Here is a 20,269-nt window from a genome sequence, read left to right as displayed (position 1 = left end):
CTGAGTCTTTTATATGGTCAATTGTTAACAGGATCGTGTCTCTGTCTAGTGTGTCAATATTTTCTGACAGGTTATCTGACCATGCAGCGGCAGCACTGCACATCCAAGCTGACGCAATTGCTGGTCTGAGTATAATGCCTGAGTGTGTATATACAGACTTCAGGATCGCCTCCTGCCTTCTATCAGCAGGTTCCTTAAGGGCGGCCGTATCCTGGGACGGTAGTGCCACCTTTTTTGACAAACGTGTGAGCGCTTTATCCACCCTCGGGGGTGTTTCCCAACGTAACCTATCCTCTGGCGGGAAAGGGAACGCCATTAGTAATTTCTTAGGAATCACCAATTTCTTATCAGGGGAAGCCCACGCTTCTTCACACACTTCATTTAATTCATCTGACGGGGGAAAAACTACAGGTAGTTTTTTCTCCCCAAACATAATACCCTTTTTTGTGGTACCTGGATGTAAATCAGAAATATTTAACACCTCTTTCATTGCCTCAATCATGCAGCGAATGGCCTTAACGGGCATTAAATTTGACTCATCGTCGTCGACACTGGCGTCAGTATCCGTGTCGACATCTACTTGTGCCACCTGAGATAACGGGCGTTTTAGAGCCCCTGATGACTTTTGAGACCCTTGGACAGGCACGAGCTGAAGACTCGGCTGTCCCACAGTCGGCATGTCGTCAAATTTTTTATGTAAGGAGTCTATACGTGCACTCATTTCTTGCCATAATACCATCCACTCAGGTGTCTGCCCCGCAGGGGGTGACATCTCTGCTAAAGGCATCTGCTCCCCCTCCACATCATTATCCTCCTCAAACATGTCGACACAGCCGTACCGACACACTCCACACACACAGGGAATGCTCAAATAGAGGACAGGACCCACAAAAGCCCTTTGGGGGGACAGAGTAAGAGTATGCCAGCACACACCAGAGCGCTATATATATACAGGGACTAACTGAGTTATGTCCCTAATAGCTGCTTATACTGTATACAGTGCCAATTTAGTGCCCCCCCCCCTCTCTTCTCCCTCTTACTGTACTGTAGAAATGCAGGGAAGAGCCAGGGAGCTTCCTTCCAGCCGAGCTGTGAGGGAAAAATGGCGCCAGTGTGCTGAGGAGATAGGCTCCGCCCCTTTTTCGCGGCCTATTCTCCCGCTTTTTTGGGGATTCTGGCAGGGGTATTTACCTCATATATAGCCCCAGGGGCTATATATTGAGGTATTTTAGCCAGCCAAGGTGTTTTTATTGCTGCTTCAGGGCGCCCCCCCCCAGCGCCCTGCACCCTCAGTGACCGGAGTGTGAAGTGTGTATGAGGAGCAATGGCGCACAGCTGCAGTGCTGTGCGCTACCTTGGTGAAGACAGGATGTCTTCATGCCGCCGATTTTCCGGACCATCTTCCTGCTTCTAGCTCTGTAAGGGGGACGGCGGCGCGGCTCCGGGACCGAACATCAAGGCTGGGCCTGCGGTCGATCCCTCTGGAGCTAATGGTGTCCAGTAGCCTAAGAAGCCCAATCCGGCTGCAAGCAGGCGAGTTCGCTTCTTCTCCCCTTAGTCCCTCGCTGCAGTGAGCCTGTTGCCAGCAGGTCTCACTGAAAAAAACAAATTCTAAGACTATAACTTTCTAAGAGCTCAGGAGAGCCCCTAGTGTGCATCCAACCTCGGCCGGGCACGAAATCTAACTGAGGCTTGGAGGAGGGTCATAGTGGGAGGAGCCAGTGCACACCAGGTAGTCTAAGATCTTTCTAGAGTGCCCAGCCTCCTTCGGAGCCCGCTATTCCCCATGGTCCTTACGGAGTTCCCAGCATCCACTAGGACGTTAGAGAAAACTGAATTTCCCTGAGTGCATTAAACATTAGGCCTTAAAAGGAACATCTAAAGAGCATGTGGCAATAACCATGAAGTGATTGGTGGTGTCACATTTCTCGCTATGCTTACCAGTGCATGCATGCTCCTTTAAGGCGAGGAGCCTAGTGTTAAAAAGTTGGCTAGACGTTATGGATGGCATTTGACATCCTTGCCCATATAGGTGGATGGATAGACCGCTCTCGGCGTCATGGTTTCCAGTATACCCATGCTGTCAGGACCGTGAGACACGTCTTCTTTGTCTATACAGGGGATTCTCACTTGGCATTAAGTGCAAGACGACTGACTTCTGGATATACCTTGAACCTTGCCACCACTCTCCTGCTTTCTGTTACTGCCCAACCACGAGAACCATTACACAGCCTACTGACAGGAGAGTAACTACTTTATATCTGCATTTGTGCCCATCAAAGCTACTATTATGTGTGTCCCTGACCTGGGATAGGTGGTTTTTATCTTCAATTGTGTATCTGATGTTGAGATTTCATGTGGAATTTTAAAAAAAAAGTCCAGGGCAACATACACAGAGCACCATACTCACTTGTAGCCATGATGTCTTGAGGGCACGTCGGTATACCATGGTCTACAGCCCATTTAAAAGCACCATCTCCAACTAAAAAGCTGCAAAAGAAATAAAAACATTACAGGACTCCTGTATTTGTATGGAACAGATGTTTGGTAGACAGGTACATTCATCAACTCATTGTGGCGTAATAGTTTTACCAGTATGGGCCATAACCTTTCACTATGTGCCTGATTCAGAACTGAACGCATATGCACTCATTCAGATACTGTGAGAAACCATGCTAGTGTTGCAGCCACCTGAATTTATATTCAGACGCCCACCAGCAGCTATGCTAATCCCAGCGGCTACATACAAACACGCAGCATTGGTTGCAGATCAGTCGATTATCGAAGTTCTGAGGCCCTGAATTATTCACATCTGACTGCTTCTAAAGTGTTATGTAGATTTATGGTCTCATCAGTGCTGCAAACGTGTTCCATATATCCGTGTAGAACTCAACGGGGGAGGAGGGATCAATTCAACGCAATGTACTACCAGACATCGCCGCTATGCCCAGGTGCGCAAATCAGCCATATACAGGTAGGGCCGACATCCCAAGCTTTCCCTGGCACCTCTATGGCGTGCAAAATGGCACATTGCGTAAATTAATTCCCCCAGTGATGTCCCAAGCGGCTCCCTACTCCTGGCATTTTGTACTTCACCAAGAGACTTTTGCCAGCAACTAATGTAAATCAGCACACTGTAATCTTATACTGACCACACATGGAACAATTCTGCCTGGTAATCTGACCATTTTCAAACAAATTAACCAGACATGAATGGGGAAAACTGACTGGCGATCAATGTCACAATTCAAGCTGAAGCAATTTATTTATACCGGCATCACTGGTATAGATGCATGGATGTACACAGGCGCCGTCCAACACCACCGATGTCTCATGTTGACTGGCAACCAAGCCTTTTAATCAACTACATGTATGGCCATAAAGGACAATGAGCCACGTGTTCATTGGCTAGGTCACACAACCTCATCTGTCCATTATAGTAAGTCTTACCAGTCACACAAAGCTTTCACACACTGATGGGACTGGGGAATTCAAGCTTTTAGATCCTGGTTAAGAGTTCGGAGCTATCAATTACTGTCTGCGGAAAGCCCCAAGGGTGCACTTAAAGTGGCTTTCTGCTCGCACCCCAGTATTACACATTGGATGCAAGAAGTTTAGTGTATACGTAAAAAAGTGGCCAAACCTTCAAAAACTGCATTTTCTGAATTTTTACCACAAAAAAAGCTTTCACGCATCGAACCCTATAAGATAATTTACTGCTGATTTTCACGAAATGTTTTACTTATCAAAATTATCAAACCATCATGAGTCTTCTCCTTTAAAACTTAGAATGTAATCACAACAAACGAGTGTTATCAGGTACAGATAATAAAGCCTGAAAAATATTTACCTTATTACAATCTAGTGTGCAGTTTTGATGTACACTTAGCCTTTGAGAACAGAATGTTTCAGATAAAATATTTTTTTGCTTTCTCTAAAGTGTTAAAGTATGTCTGTGACCTACACAATGAAATAATCTATTTTGTTTTCATTTAAAACAATATTCAGCCTACCAATTCACTAACAATTATGACATAACCTGACCTTAACCAATCGTTAAGCTGCTTACTCATCATAGATGATTAAGTCAACAAAATGGCTGCCCTTACGATGGGTGCACAACTTGTTCCAGTAATATTTTTTTTGCAATTTGCCTAATACAATGTGGGAAATCACCAAAGAGGGCACAACCTGAATGAACGCATCATGTAACCAGCTTACCACCCTTCATGCAACACCCTTTTCAATCATGTACCCTTCACTGCTACGCATTATCCCACCCATTTTACAAAAACAATTTGGATCTAACCCACCCCCTTTAACTTTATTAAGTAACATTTTTGATGGTTACATATCAAAATTAGGCAAAAATTTAAAAAATAACCGTAATTTATAACTGTATTACATAAAATGGTTTCTGCTCCATGGAGCAAATGCAATGATCAGTCAGAACCTTGCGTGCCAATATTACACAGGTTATAGAGGTGCGTTCAAAATAACAAAAGACAAGCACAGTTTTCTTTCACAATAACCTGGAATGTACGCAGGTACATACTGCGCGAGGTTCCGGCAGAATCTCACATCTTATTTATACCCCTTTCAGACTGACAACAGCCAGAATGTGTACACGGGTGCTTCCCAGGTGCGACCCGGCTTGAGACCCCTTCAGACTTGCGGCCCGACCCGGCATATTGCTGAGTTGGTGACGTCACCGCTAACACTACCGGAGGCGGTGCTTGGAGATAATCATCTCCAAACACCGCCTCCTCCTATGCAGGGAACGGGTGCCGGGTCGCATTGACCCAGCTTACCCGTTCACACTGCACCGCATCCCGGATCGATTCCGGATTCAACCCAGATCGAGACCTGGGATGAAATGCCGGGACGCTCAACCCAGGATATTCTTTCAGGACCCTTTCACACTGAGCAAATTCCCGGGTTGATGCGCGTTCATGTGCAATAACCCGGGAAATATTTGTAAGTGTGAAAGGGGTATTAGGGGTCTATAGGGGTAATTCAGAGTTGATTGCAGCAGCAAATTTGTTAGAAGATGGACAAAACCATGTGCACTGCAGAGGGGGGGGGGGGGGGGGCAGTTATATCATGTGCGGAGAGAGTTAGATTTGGGTGTGGTGTGTTCAAACTGAAATCTAAATTGCAGTTTAAAAATAAAGCAGCCGGTATTTACCCTGCAGAGAAACAAAATAACCCACCCAAATCTAACTCTATCTGCAAATGTTATATCTGCCACACCTGCAGTGCACATGGGGGGTAATTCCAAGTTGATTGCAGCAGGAATTTTGTTAGCAGTTGGGCAAAACTATGTGCACTGTAGGGGAGGCAGATTTAACGTGTAGAGAGAGTTAGATTTGGGTGTGGTGTGTTCAATCTGCAATCTAATTTGCAGTGTAAAAATAAAGCAGCCAGTATTTACCCTGCACAGAAACAAAATAACCCACCCAAATCTAACTCTTTCTGCGCATGTTATATCTGCCTCCCCTGCAGTGCACATGGTTTTGCCCTACTGCTAACAAAATTCCTGCTGCGATCAACTTGGAATTACCCCCATGGTTTTGCCCAACTGCTAACAAAGTTGCTGCTGCAATCAACTCTGAATTACCCCTATGTACTAAGCTTTGAAGGATAAACTGGACAAAGATAAAGTACCAGCCAATCAGCTCTTAACTGCCATGTCACAGAAAATTACAGCTTAGGGGTCGTGGCCTGACCAGTGACCAGGAGAGACGTGCTTGTGTGGAGTTCCAGGCTTTTGATAATTATAAACCATTTGCAGCACCTCTTTAGCCCACATTCGACTCCCTCCACACCCTCTACAGTTCCCTTCTCCTGTCTGATCCAAGTGTGCACGGTCTTGGAGCCAGGGGGGGCCTCCAGCCTCCTTGCGTGTTGAGGCCTGCACACTCCACAGAAGCCGGGAGCTACATTTTTACAGCAGCCCGGAGCCGGTGAACTCCTCCCGTGGACGCAAAGTTGTGCTGCACACTGATCAGCCCCTCATGCCTCCCTCATCTGTGCCCAGGAGCCTTACGGCTGAATCACCAGAGGCTCCCACCCGGCCCAGACATTCCTCACCGCGACTCCCGTCGCCTTCCTGGCGCGGGCCCCTTCCGCCTCGCGCCACAGCTCCCTCATCTCACCCGCCACCGTGCTTATCTCCCGCGCGAAAGGGAACTACTGGCGGCCCGGCGGTGACCCTCTAGCAGCTGATGTCATCGTCCCCGCCCCCTGCGGCTGAGCTCCGTGACCACGGGAGCGGCGGCTGGAGACCCGGTGCTACTGCGACTTTCCGGGGCTTTGTGTGACGCGGCTGGGGCCTTAAGTTTAGGGACGGCCCTGGCATGAGCTCCAGGGCCGGAGCGCGGCCGCAGTGAAGATCTGAGGCGGCCTACCACTTCCATTTTCCCCGCTTATAGCCTCGGCTCATCGCTGCAGGTCCTGGCAATTGCCTGGAGGCGGAGGCTGAAAGTGTGGAATCCCAAAGCTGTGCCGTTGACGGCGGCCATCCTCATACTCCGCAACAGTTTCTATTGCTCATACTGTAAAGTTACATACTGCCCTTTCAACTGGATGGCACTGTGAATAAACGAATCCGGCCTGTTATATTATTCTCCCTGGCGCTTCCACAGTTTACTTCTGCTTGCAATTAAGCTACTACATGGCCAATGCCGTCTCACAGTGAGCGAGAGAGGTGATCTCCTGTCTGTCTGTGCCTTCCCACCCAGGGTCTTCTCGCTGAATAGATGGCTTCATCTTAGAACCGACATCCCCTCAACTCCGTACCATACCTCCATCTAAGGCCTCCTTCTGCTTACTTATCCGTCAGCTTCCTTTCTGTCTCTTTCATCATGCCACCCAAGAAAACTAAGGGAATGCTCCCCTCCTCCAATTTCTTTTCCGATTCAGAAGCACCTACCAAATGTTCTAATCAGAATGACCCGACCAGTTCCTTCACGGTACCAGGTGTAGATCACAACTCTGAGGACCCCTCACGGTGAAAACCCTCTGCCGGGTCTTGGAGGCCTTTAAATCGGATCTTTCTCAAGAGCTGACAGCTGTGATACGTGAAGTCAAGATCGAACTCTCAGCTATTGGTGATAAGACGGATAACCTTGAACGTAAAATGGAGGAGCTAGTGACATCACACAATGACCTCATTATTGCTCATGATCACCAACAAAGTGAACTGGAAGTGTTCAAAAACAAAATGGCTGATATGGAGGATTGTTCTATAAAAATACGTGGAATACCTGATTCCGTAGCTAATTCGGAACTGCTGGAATTTGCTATTGTCATTGTTCCGTAAACTCCTACCCAACACGGGAGACTCAGAAATGCGTATCCTTCAGGCAGCGCGGGACGCAGAGGACTCTGATGTTCTAGGCGGATTACAAATCTTCCTGGATTTCTCAGCGTTTACCATCTCTAAAAGATGTCAATTGGTCCCTATTACATCTGCCCTCCGAGCTCAAAAGATCCGCTACAGATGGGGATTTCCAGTGAAATTGATAATTACTTATGACGGTTCCTCGTTTATTATATCTTATTTGGAGGCCAGAGAAAAAATTGCTTGCGGACTGGGACATTTCTGTAAAATTGCCGAAGGCTCCAGAAAGACGTCCCTCGCCTCGATCGGAATGGTCTACTACCTGAATAAGCTCCGTAACTATTACCATTACTTGTTTTACTATACCCACTTAGAGGTATACTGTTTCATACAGGTTTGATTTGTAGTATTGATTGCTATGGTTCGCTGAAAAAGTTTAAAATCCTTTATGTTGGGTCTAAATGTTTATATCTTTACTATATGTCTAGATTATGTTTTTATTTAGATTATATTGGTATTTTAAATGGGATTGCAAATGAAGGCTACATCCTTTCTAAGGCTATATATTTCCATTTCATATACCACATTTATGTGGTTAGAGATATGCCTTCCTTACCCTTATTTGTATATGTTTTCTGTTATCCCTGTTTGACCCTGGGCGGCATGCCAAGGCCACTTGCCCCCCCCCCCCCCCCCCCCCCCCATTTATCTACTGTATTCTTTTTCCCCTACTATAGCAATGCAGACCCGATATACTGGGTCATTTTGTTTTTCTTCTTTTTCTATTTCCCTTATCTGTTCTGTCTTACTTCCTCCCCCTCACCTATGGGATGTCATAAGTTCTACTGTATTTTGACTAAACCGTCATGGTAGGATTTGTCTCTTTAAACGTTAAAGGTTCAAATTCCCCTAACAAATGTGGGTTAGCTTTGTCCTCCTTTTACATATATAAAGCTGATATAGTCGCCTCACAAGAAACGCACTTCTCATCTCACAACCCACCTATATTTAAAGATCAGAGATACCCCATGGGTTATTTTGCTACCGGCCCCTTTAAGAGGAATGGAGTGGCTATTTTATTTCGAAATAATATTTCTTTCACCCTGCATTCTCAGCATGCTGATAAATCGGGTCGTTACCTGATTCTCACAGGTGCTTTGGAAAATAAGCTTGTTACTATTGTGTCTTTATACGCCCCCAATTCGAATCAGGTAACCTTTATTAGAAAACTTTGCTTACTTATTCAAAAGATACTTGTCAGATCCTTAATTCTATTGGGTGATTTTGATTTAGTACTTGACCCGAAACTGGATAAATAAACTCAGCCTTCTCCTGCAACAGCCAGCCATAGGCTAGGCCCATCGTTGGCTTTACGTAATGTTTTAGCCGAGTTTGATCTATACGACATCTGGCGCTTTCACAATCCCTCCAGTAGAGACTATACGTTTTTTTCACCAGTTCACAATTCCTATTCACGTATTGACCTTATATTGTGTAATAAATTTTACCCATCACTTGGTCCGATCACGCATCACTCAAATGGAAATGGGATATAAATAATATATTGGGATATAAATAACGTATTAATACCCCCTAGACTATGGCGACTATCTCCTCACCTTTTATCAGACCCAATAGCGAAAAAGATTATTTCCGACTGTATTTCTTTATACATAGATATAACTCCCCCTCTGATACTTCTATTCAAAATTTCTGGTGCGCATTTAAAGCAGTGGTCCGTGGTTTGGCTATAAAAGCCGGAGCTACCCTTAAACGACAAGCCAAACAACTTCAAACCGATTTAGAAGATAAACTTAAGATAGCTGAAGATAAAAATAAATGACACCCTACTCGTGCCGTATGCAAGGCATTATCTGATATTCGTAGCCAAATACAAAAACTCCTAGTTGTCAATACCCAGGCAGTTCTCAATAGACTACGACTAAAGTTCTATTTAGTTGGATATAGGCCTGGTAAAATGCTTGCTCTTTCGGCTACAGGTTCAACAAGCTCGTAACAGAATTAAATACGTTATTTCCTCTACTGGTTCTAAATTATCAAATCCTTTAGATATTGCTAACCAATTTGCAGATTATTACGCACAGTTGTATAATATACAATCTGACACTTTTACACACAAACCTTCTGCTGAATCTATACAATCCCTTATATCCTCTGTTAATGTACCCTCCCTGACTCCCGACCAGCTAGATTCCTTAAATGCCCCTTGGACCTCTCTCGAAGTTGAGACGGCAATTAAATCACTCCCCAAAAACAAGGACCCTGGCCCTGATGGATTTATTAATGATTTCTATATTACCTTTGCTGATCATTTTTCTAATACATTGGCTTCTTTATTTAACCAAGTTACCTGTGTTGGCCCCTTCCCTGGAGAAATTGTTAGAGGCCCAATTAGTAGCAATTACTAAACCAGGGAAGGACTCGGCCTATTGTCAAAATTACCGTCCAATTGCACTGCTTAATAATTATGTAAAACTATATGCTAAGATAATAGCTTCCCGTATTAACGCTTATTTACCCTCATTGGTACACTCGGACCAGGTCGGGTTTGTGCCTGGCAGGCAGGCCTCCGATAACACCCGTAGAGTCTTTAATTTGATTGATGCATCCTCTGGGGACGATGGGTTTCTTTTGCTCTCTTCGGATGCCGAGAAAGCGTTCGACAGGTTGAATTGGTCTTACATGCGCACTGTCCTAACTAAATATGTTTTTTCTGATCAGATTTTGTCATCAATCCTAGCATTATACAGTTCGCCAGTGGCAAGGGTGTTCAGTAATGGCTTCCTGTCAGACACATTCTCAAATTCTAATGGTACACATCAGGGTTGCCCTCTCTCGCCCCTGATATTTGTTCTAGTGATAGAACCTTTAGCTGCTAAGGTCAGATCGGACGATGCATTTCCAGGATTACCTTGTGGTCAGTTTTCTCATAAACTATGTCTCTTTGCTGATGATGTACTTCTCTTTATTTCACACCCTTCCTCCTCCCTCTCTCATCTACACTCTTTACTGAATAGTTTAGTGAAGTCTCCCATTACAAATTAAACACAACCAAAACTGACGCTTTGCCTATCAATGCATCAGATACAGTTATAGCTTCTTTGCGCTCTCGCTACCCATATAATTGGAAATCTGACTCGCTTACATATCTAGGGATACATATTCGCTCCTCCACCACTAAAGTCTTTGATGTGAACCTACCTTCCCTGATAGCTACCTTTCAAGCCTTGACATCCTTTTAGCTTTTATATGAAATATCCTGGTTAGGACGTTTAGCTGCATTTAAAATGACCTTATTGCCCAAGCTTATGTATCTGTTCCGCACTATACCTTATGCTTTCCCTAAATACTATCTTGATAAATGTAGACTTATTTTGACAAAGTACTTATGGAAATCCCATCCCCCTAAATTAGCATGCACTAGAATGATCCTTCCTCATAATCGTGGAGGTCTTGTTCTCCCTGATTTAGTTTTATACCAGGACGCTTGTTTGCTAGCTCAACTAAAATATTGGCGAATGACCCATTCTAAATCCCTGTGGGCACATATCGAGAGTTTTGGATGTTCAGATTACCCCCTGGAGAACTTGCTATGGACTCCAAAAGCCCTCTAGCCTTTAAATGTATCAGTTTTTCCTTCTACGATATCATCTTTACGAGTGTGGGATAATCAAATAGGCAAACTTCCAGGATTTACTGTCCCATATGCAATACTTTCACTGAAAGCTGTAAGTAAGTTAATACCTAATTTGAGTATTTCTGCTTGGAACGCCTGCAGTATTTCTACTATAGGAGATTTGATGGATGGCAACACTCTCCTCACGTTTCCCTAAATACATGACTGATTCTCTCTCCCTCATAACGAAATATACGTTATGGTAAGAACTTACCGTTGATAACGTGATTTCTCTTATGTCCACAGGTATCCACAGGATAACATTGGGATATTGTCGAGCGACAGCGAAAATGGCACCAACACGGTCACAAGCTATTTGGCCTCCCAGGATGCATTGGGGCCTCCACTATATAGTCCCGCCCACTGACTCAGTCAGATCAGTTCTTTCCACAGCGATTTTAGGCAGGAACATCAGGCAGAGACCTGTTTAGGCGATAAGCACACACATGCACACCCTTCCATACAAGAAGGAAGAGGTTTTAGTGATTGTCTAGATCAGGCATTCCCAACCACGGTCCTCAAGGCACACCAACAGTGCAGGTTTTAGTGATATCCAGGCTGCAGCACAGATAGTTAAATCAAAATAGCTCAGCTACTAATTAAGTCACCTGTGCTGAAGACTGGATATCACTAAAACCTGCACTGTTGGTGTGCCTTGAGGACCGTGGTTGGGAATGCCTGGTCTAGATCCTCAAATCAGGTGCGTCAGGGTGGGATCCCTGTGGATACCTGTGGACATAAGAGAAATCACGTTATCAACGGTAAGTTCTTACCATAACGTATATTTCTCTGGCTGTGTCCACAGGATTATCCACAGGATAACATTGGGATTCCCAAAGCCATTTTAGTGGTGGGGATGCTCCTGATTGCACAGGAGGACCTTTCGCCCGAAGTCTGCGTCATGAGAGGCAAAAGTATCCAAGGCATAATGTCTGATGAATGTGTTTATGGAAGACCATGTGGCTGCCCTACATATCTGTTCTGCTGAAGCACCCTGTTGTGCTGCCCAAGAAGGACCTACCTTACGTGTAAAGTGTGCAGAGACATTAGCCGGAATAGGGAGATCTGCATGAGAATAAGCTTCTGATATTACCATTCAGAGCAATCTCGCCAGCGTCTGTTTACTAGCAGGCCATCCTCTTCTATGGAATCCATAGAGGATGAAGAGAGAATCTGTTTTCCTGATGGCACTAGTACGATCTATGTAGATTCTTAAAGCCCGGACCACATCCAGCGACGCTTCTCCCGCAGATAGTCCCGATATCTGAAAAGCTGGGACTACAATCTCTTCATTCAGGTGAAACTTTGATACCACCTTTGAAGATAGCTAGATCTCGTTCTGAGAACTGCTCTGTCTGGAAAAAAACTTAGGAAAGGAGACTTACATGATAATGCTCCTAAATCTGACACTCTTCTGGCTGAAGCCATTGCCAGTTAAAATAGAACTTTAACCGTAAACCACTTAAGATCTGCTCTCTCAAGTGGTTCAAACAGAGGACCCTGGAGAAATTTAAGAACTAAATTCAAATCCCAGGGAGCTGCAGGAGGAACAAATGGAGGTTGAATATGTACTACTCCTTGAAAAAATGTACGTACATCCTGTAAATCAGCAATCTTCTGCTGAAACCATACTGTTAACGCTGAAACTTGGACCCTCAAGGAAGCAACTTTCAACCCTTTATCCAATCCTGCCTGAAGGAAATCCAAAATCCTAGCTACTTTAAAAGATCTCGGATTGAATTTTTTTCCAGTACACCAATGAATATAGGCTTGCCATATTCTATGATACACACGGGCTGAAGAAGGCTTTCTTGCTCTAAGCATAGTTTGGATTACTTGTTTCGAAAATCCTTTAGCCTCTAAGATAGAGGTTTCAACAGCCACGCCGTCAAAGACAGGCGATCCAGATGACTGTGACAACAAGGACCCTGCATTAGCAGATCTGGACGTTGAGGGAGCAGTATCGGCGCTTCTACGGACATTCTCAACTGATCTGTGTACCAATGCCTTCTTGGCCAAGCTGGAGCTATTAGAATGATCACTCCTTTTGCCTGTTTTATCTTTCTCACTACTCTGGGTAACAGAGATATTGGAGGGAACAGATATGCCAGCTGAAACCTCCATTCTACTGACAGTGCGTCTACCAGGACCGCTCCTTCGTCCCTTGTTCTCGATCCGTACCTCGGAACTTTGTTGTTTAGACGAGACGCCATAAGGTCTATCTCCTGTAGACCCCATCTGTTCACCAGTGTCTGAAACACTTCTGGGTGTAGTGCCCATTCGGTTTCCTGAATGGTGTGCCGACTGAGAAAATCCGCTTCCCAATTTAGTACACCCGGGACAAATACTGCTGACAATGCCGGAAGATGGAGTTCTGCCCATTTTAGAATGGGAGTTACTTCCTCCATCAGACTCTTGCTGTGAGTTCCTCCTTGATGATTGAGGTATGCTACTGCCGTCGCATTGTCTGAGCGGATCTGGACTGGTCTTCCTTGTAGATTGTCCTTTGCCTGAACCAAAGCCAAGTAAATGGCCCTTATTTCTAACAGATTTATTGGCAGGCGACTTTCCCTTGCGGTCCACTTTCCTTGGAACCATAGGCTTCCGAGTACCGCCCCCCAGCCCTGCAGGCTGGCATCTGTTGTCAGGACTTGCCACTCTTTTATCCAAAAGGGTCTCCCCTTGTTTAAATGGTCTGTCTGTAGCCACCACGCTAGAGACCTCTTTACCTTTACTGGAATCTTTATCATCTGCTTCTTTATCGTCTGATGATTTCCGTTCCATTTGGTCAGAATAAGGTGCTGCAACGGTCTGGAGTGGAATTGCGCATATTCCACCATGTCGAAGGTTGATACCATCAGACCCAACAGTCGCATTGCTGCATGGACTGACATTGTCTGGGCTTGCAACGCTTCCTGAGCCATGACCTGCACCTTGACTATCTTTTTCTCTGGCAAGAGAACTTTCTGTAGGTCTGAATCCAATATGGCCCCCAAATGAACCATCCGCTGTGACGGATTCAGGGACGACTTTTCCCAATTTATGAGCCACCCGTGTCTCTGTAAACAAACTATCGTCTGTTGAAGATGGCTCAACAGTAAATCTTGCGACTGTGCTAAGATTAACAGGTCGTCAAGGTATGGGAATATTCTTATCCCCTGTTTGCGCAGACAAGCTGCCATAACCACCATGATCTTGGTAAACACCCTGGGTGCTGTAGCTAGCCCGAAAGGCAGAGCTTGGAACTGGAAATGTTCCTGGAGGATGGCAAACCTGAGGTAACACTGATGAGACAGCGCTATAGGCACATGTAGGTAAGCATCCCCTACATCCAGAGATACCATGTAACCTCCCGGTTCCATAGCCAACATTATGGAGCGTAACGTCTCCATGTGGAACTTTGGGATCCATATGTATTTGTTCAACATTTTCAGATTTAGAATTGGTCGATATGACCCATTTGGCTTCTGGATTTGAAATAGATTGGAGTAAAACCCCTGTCCCCTTTGTGATGGAGGCACTGGGACAATCACACCTGACTGCAGTAATTTTTGGACTGCTTCTTGCAGGGCATTGGCCTTCGACTCTATACGAGATGGGCTGGTGCAAAAAAATCTTTGAGGAGGCTGCCTCCTGAATGGGAACCCATACCCCTGAGATACTACCTTCTGCACCCAAGCATCTGCTGTTGACTGTTGCCATATGTGTGCAAAAAGAAGGAGTCGGCCCCCAACCCTGGAATCCTCCAGGCGGAGGCCCGTCTCTTCAGGCTGACAGTTTCTGTTCAGGTTTGGAAGCTGGCTTTTTGCTAGCCCACTGCTTCCTACTCCTGGATTTAAACTGGGGTTGCTTAGGCTCCTCTTTAGCTTTCGCTTTGCTTTGCCAACGAAATGAGCGAAATTTTAAACCCTTGGACTTAGGGTTATAAGCAGCCAGAAATCTGACCTTTTTCGATTCAGCCTCTGACTCTAGGATATCCGATAAAGGTTTTCCAAATAATATATTACCGACAAAAGGCAATGCTTCCAATTCTTTCTTGGACTCCGCATCTGCCTTCCAGGTCCGTAGCCAAACTGCTCTGTGAGCGACTACTGTCAAGGCTGAAGCTTTAGAAGCAACTGTGCCTACATCAATTGCTGCTTCTTCCAAATACTGGGCACATTGTCTTAAACGGCAAAAACGATCCTCTTGCTCCCTAGTAGGAGAGGGGTGTCATTCTCAAGTTCCTCTATCCATTCGCCCATTGCCTTTGCTACCCAAGCCGAAGCCATAGCAGGTCTTACCACTGCTTCTACTAGAGAAAAAATATTTTTCAACAGGCTCTCTACCCTTCTGTCTGTGACATCATTCAATGAGGTAGATGACAGTGGTAAAGCAGATTTATGCACGAGTCACAGAACATGTGCATCTACTTTTGGAGGAACTTCTCTTTTCGAACAATCCACAGCAGGAAATGGATAATAAGAATCCCATCTCTTAGGAATCTTATACTTCTTACTGGGCGCTGCCGAAGACTCATCCATCATTTTCGTCAGCTCATCTGACGCTGAGAATTCAGCTTTCACTGATTTTGTTCGTTTAAATACAGGTGCTTTAGCTTTTAACACGGTCTTGGCTGGCTCTTCCAACGAGAGAACAGCCTTCACAGCATTAATAAGTTCAGCTACATCTTCTGAACTAAAGCTCTGCGACTGATCATCATACGGAGTTGAATCTATTGTATCATCATCATCCGATGTATCATCTTGTGTAGTCTGCCACACAGACGTATCTGTCTTAGTCTTACCTGCCCCTTGGTTGCTTGTAGAGGCTACTGGAACCAAACTATAGGAAGGGAGCTGCATGTATGGGTTCATCGTGTAACCTAACCCTTGAGGTGGTGCTACCGGAGCTAACCTGTCCGCTATTGAAGACAGAGTCTTTGCGAACATATTCCATGGTGGCTCTGTTGGTGGTTGAACCAACTCCTGTTTTTTACTTTGCTAAAAAGCGAAACAGTTTGCACACAAACCCTCATAAGTGACCAATTGATTCATATCAATTACCCCTGACTTACAAGATAAGCATGTTAGGGCTGTAGGAGTGCTTGATAAATTCTCCTCATCACTTTTGCCGCTCACAGACATGGTATTAACCTGTTATAGACTACACAATTTGTGACTGAAAATCACCCTATATGTCAGTATATAGAGGTGAGATCAATCTGACCACAGTGCACCTGATTTGAGGGTCAGAACAGGACTGACATTACACAGAAAAGTCAGCACACATACTAGCAGTCAGTCACATGTTAAAGCATTAGACATTGCCATATGAGAATACAACCTCCATAACAACTTATACATAAGTAGGAAAATTGAACTTCTGTTTTAAACTGGTTCTTTTTTCAACATAGCATGCAGAAAACACAGTAATATACAGGTCTCATATGCAATAGGTACTAAAAATTAACAATGCATACTAAGAAGTACAGAGAATTTTTAGTACTGTATACCCTGCCTCCGTAGAGCGGGATACAGGGAGACTCACCACACTTCCATATCCAAGCAAATACGCTCGTAAGACGCTGAGTGGATTCAGACGCTACTGGTGTACACTGCCGCTCTTGATATTTGATAACGGACATGGACGCTAACCAACGAACGCCGAGCGACTTCCACGTGTATGCAGACGCTAAGGCCTGCGACTCGGTCTGGGCGGGTTTATCTCCAGTGTACACAACCGCAGCGTCTAAGCTGCGACCGAGTACCCTCGTGGTAGCGTCTGGGCCGGAAGTGAGGTCATTTAGTTCATGAAACGAGAAACACGCGGGAACTGGCCATGAACTCGGAGGAGGGACGGCCAGGAGAGCGTCTGAATCCCCCTGTTGACTTAAACTCCCAGGATCGCGGCCTCTACCTAGTCCTGGCGCCTATGATCCCCGGAGCGTAGCGCTGTCGCACTCTAGATGTTCGGCGCTTCAACACACTGTTTGTAGTCTCCACCAAAATCAGTGTAGCTGTGTCCTGACCCCTCTAGTAAGAGGAAGTCCATAGACTCACCGTCTCCCCATACTCCGGCCACAGCCTGGTTACGTCTGCTGGACCTGCTAGAACATCCGACACAGACGCCCGTCGAGACAGCACTGATACCCGAAGGTAAGCGTTGTTGCGACCCGGTGGGGAGTTGTTGGATCGACTCTTTCTAGAATGCGTTTAAGACGCTGTTAAGATAAGTCGCTCAAAAACAATATAGTAAGTCTATAAAAATAAAATAATAAAATAAAATAATAAAAGCTTGAGGCTGCTCTCACAGCAGCCCTGTGACCATACGGCTTTCTGCCGCACCAAGCAAAAAACTAATCTGACTGAGTCAGTGGGCGGGACTATATAGTGGAGGCCCCAATGCATCCTGGGAGGCCAGAAAGCTCGTGACCGTGTTGGTGCCATTTTCGCTGTCGCTCGACAATATCCCAATGTTATCCTGTGGATAATCCTGTGGACCCAGCCAGAGAAATATTTCATTACTTACAAAGTAGACACTGGTTTACGAGCCTGCCCCATTCACAAACCCCTCCCAGCTCTATAACTCAAGCTGTTCTATCCCGTGTCTCTCTGACTGCTTCCTCTAAAGATATAACTTTTTGGTATAATACACTTATGGCATTAGCTCCATCCCAAAAGTCTAATTCTCCTAAACGCTGGGATTAAAACGTCACCATAACTGATATGCAATGGGAAAAATTGTATTGTTTAACATTCCGTATGTCTAGATGTTTAAATCATTCAGAAATGCATGTCAAACTATTGAACAGATTATATCTAACACCAGATAGGCTACACTCCTTTTGGCCTTCATGCTCTCAATATTGCTGGAGGAATTGCGGGGAAACAGGCCACTTGTTTCATGGTTTTTGGTCATGTCCCTGACTCCGAACTTTCTGGTCAGATGTTTTCAAACTGATAAATAAAGTTTTACAAACGACCCTACACCCATCCCCTACTTTGGCGTTGCTTCATATTTACCCTATGGAAGTTCCAGCTCATCATAGATATTTACTGGGACATATGTGCATAGCTGCAAAAGCCACTATAGCTCAGACTTGGAAGCAGTCGGTAGCACCCCCTGTTATGAAAGTTTTTCACAAGATTCACTGTCATTATACCATGGAGACAGCAAACATTCCTTATTCCCCTTCCGCTTCCTCACCCATTGTGAGATGGTTACCCTGCAATGACTACGTTACAGCAGGAGACGGTGCTGCCCTCATATCTCACCCCTCTCTGTCATCTGCATTAGAGTTTAGTCTCACTGAGAATCCTACCTCTTAATTGTTTCCTTGGTCACGATAACTGTATTACTATTACCTAATTTGTCAAATTGATTTACTTTCGAGGTTGTTCTCCTCTACATACTTTTGCTATGTAGTTTTCTCTTGTTCATTTATTGATCCATATTATCTGGTTCACTAATGTGTCCCTCTCTTTATCTTGGGTGGTCTTCAGTTTGCCGGCTGTCGGAATCCCGGCGCACAGTATACCGGCGCCGCAATCCCGACAGCCGGCATACCGACACCTTTACTCCCCCTCTTGGGGGTCCACGACCCCCCTGGAGGGAGAATAGATAGTGTGGTGTTCGTATCGCTCCACCGTGACCGCAGCGAGTCCGCAAGGGGCTCATATGAGCTCGCCCAGCTGTCGGTATGCCGGTGGTCGGGAGCCCGGCCGCCAGCATACCCTACTACACCCCTTTATCTTTATTGAATATATGTATGATGTTATTGGTGTCTACATCCCCCTTCCTCTTTTCTCCTGTTCCCCCTTCCTTACTCCCCACTTTTTTTCTGTACAAAATGTCAATAAAAACTACTGATGTAAAAAAAAAAAAAAATTACAGCTTAGTACATAGACACCATAATCTGTCCCTACAGTAAGTGCAGTATTAAACAGTTTTGCAGTAAAGCTAAAACAGCATCTATACAATATCCTGAGATTTCCAAAAACAAATTGAAGTATTCTTGAACTAGCATGGCAAGTATTTTCAAACAATCTAAAGCATTATATCATAATTCAACAACAAAGTTAAACTAAAAGTCTTCCCTCATCTTGGCATCTGTGCGCTATTTATGGAGTACTGTACCACTTTAGAGCGCAACACTACTGAATAAACTGATATCAAGCTTCACTGCGAAGGGCATCAGTAATTAGGAGGTGTGTGTGAGGAACCGACCATGGTCTGGCTGCGGTCCTAGTTTTTTTATAGTCACTACATTCAATGTGATTCAGCCCTCAACGGTATGCATTTATAACAGATACAGATCTATTATGAAGGCATGCGTTGGAGATGGGTTGTCTGAATAAAGGTTTTCCATCATTTGAAATCACAACAAAGATACACCACTGTAAATCACTGTTTAATGTCCCCAAATTTTTGACACACTGACCTTAGCATAGCAATCTTCATTCAATTATTTATCAGTGATCCTCACAGTGACCAATGTAGGAGACACTAGGACAGAGGTTCCCAAACGCGGTTCTCAAGGCACCCCAACGGTCCAGGTTCTAAATGTATCCATTCTTGGCCACAGGGGACTTAATTCGTATCTCAGTCAATTTGATTTAACCATCTGTGCTGAGCCATGGATATACCTAAATCCTGGACTGTTGGGGTTCCTTGAGGACCGCGTTTGGGAACCTCTGCACTAGGAGGTAGAGTTAATATCCATCGGGCTTATAAAGCAGACGATAATCAGCAGTTTGGACTGATGGATTTCAAAGGGCAATGATAAAATGAATGTAAACCATGCTGATTTAGCATTAATTACTGTTGCTCTTTGAAATTTATTGGTCAAATCCGCCAATCATAGTGGGTAATTCAGAGCTGATCGTAGATGTGCTAAAAATATCACATCTACGATCACAATCTCTGACATGCGGGGGAACGCACAGCACAGGGCTGGTCTGCCCAACATGTCAAGCCCTACCCCCACACAGAGGTGCAAAAGCATTGAACGGCAGCGATGCTGTTGCACCTGGCGAGTAGCTCCCTGCCTACGCAGCCTAGCAGCGGAGGCAGGCGGCTACCCGCCATGTTTGGGTCGCAGCAGCTGTATATGACGTCATGCATCCGCCGCAGCCCGCCCCAGCAACGGTCCGAACACGCCTGCGTTGTCCAGAGCCGCGGCGTTCAATCACCACTGGCACACCCCCTCCCGCCCCACGACCGCCTCTGGCTGTCAATCAGGCAAA

The 20,269-nt window shown here is 45.2% G+C and overlaps 1 protein-coding gene across 2 annotated transcripts in view; it reads right to left on the bottom strand.

The window, feature by feature from the left end:
• Positions 1-20,269, bottom strand: part of TASP1 (taspase 1) — a 547,122-nt gene that overhangs the window by 406,557 nt on the left and 120,296 nt on the right. For both annotated transcript variants that reach the window (XM_063918540.1, XM_063918539.1), the window contains exon 8: positions 2,411-2,490. In XM_063918540.1, coding sequence (XP_063774610.1) covers positions 2,411-2,490 — 80 coding nt within the window. The remainder of the gene's footprint in view (positions 1-2,410; positions 2,491-20,269) is intronic.

The sequence above is a fragment of the Pseudophryne corroboree genome, chromosome 4 (genome assembly GCF_028390025.1).
Source record: "Pseudophryne corroboree isolate aPseCor3 chromosome 4, aPseCor3.hap2, whole genome shotgun sequence".
NCBI classification, from domain to species: domain Eukaryota; kingdom Metazoa; phylum Chordata; class Amphibia; order Anura; family Myobatrachidae; genus Pseudophryne; species Pseudophryne corroboree.
Note: the sequence above shows the minus strand (reverse complement) of the source record. Positions and strands in the feature narration are given on the sequence as shown.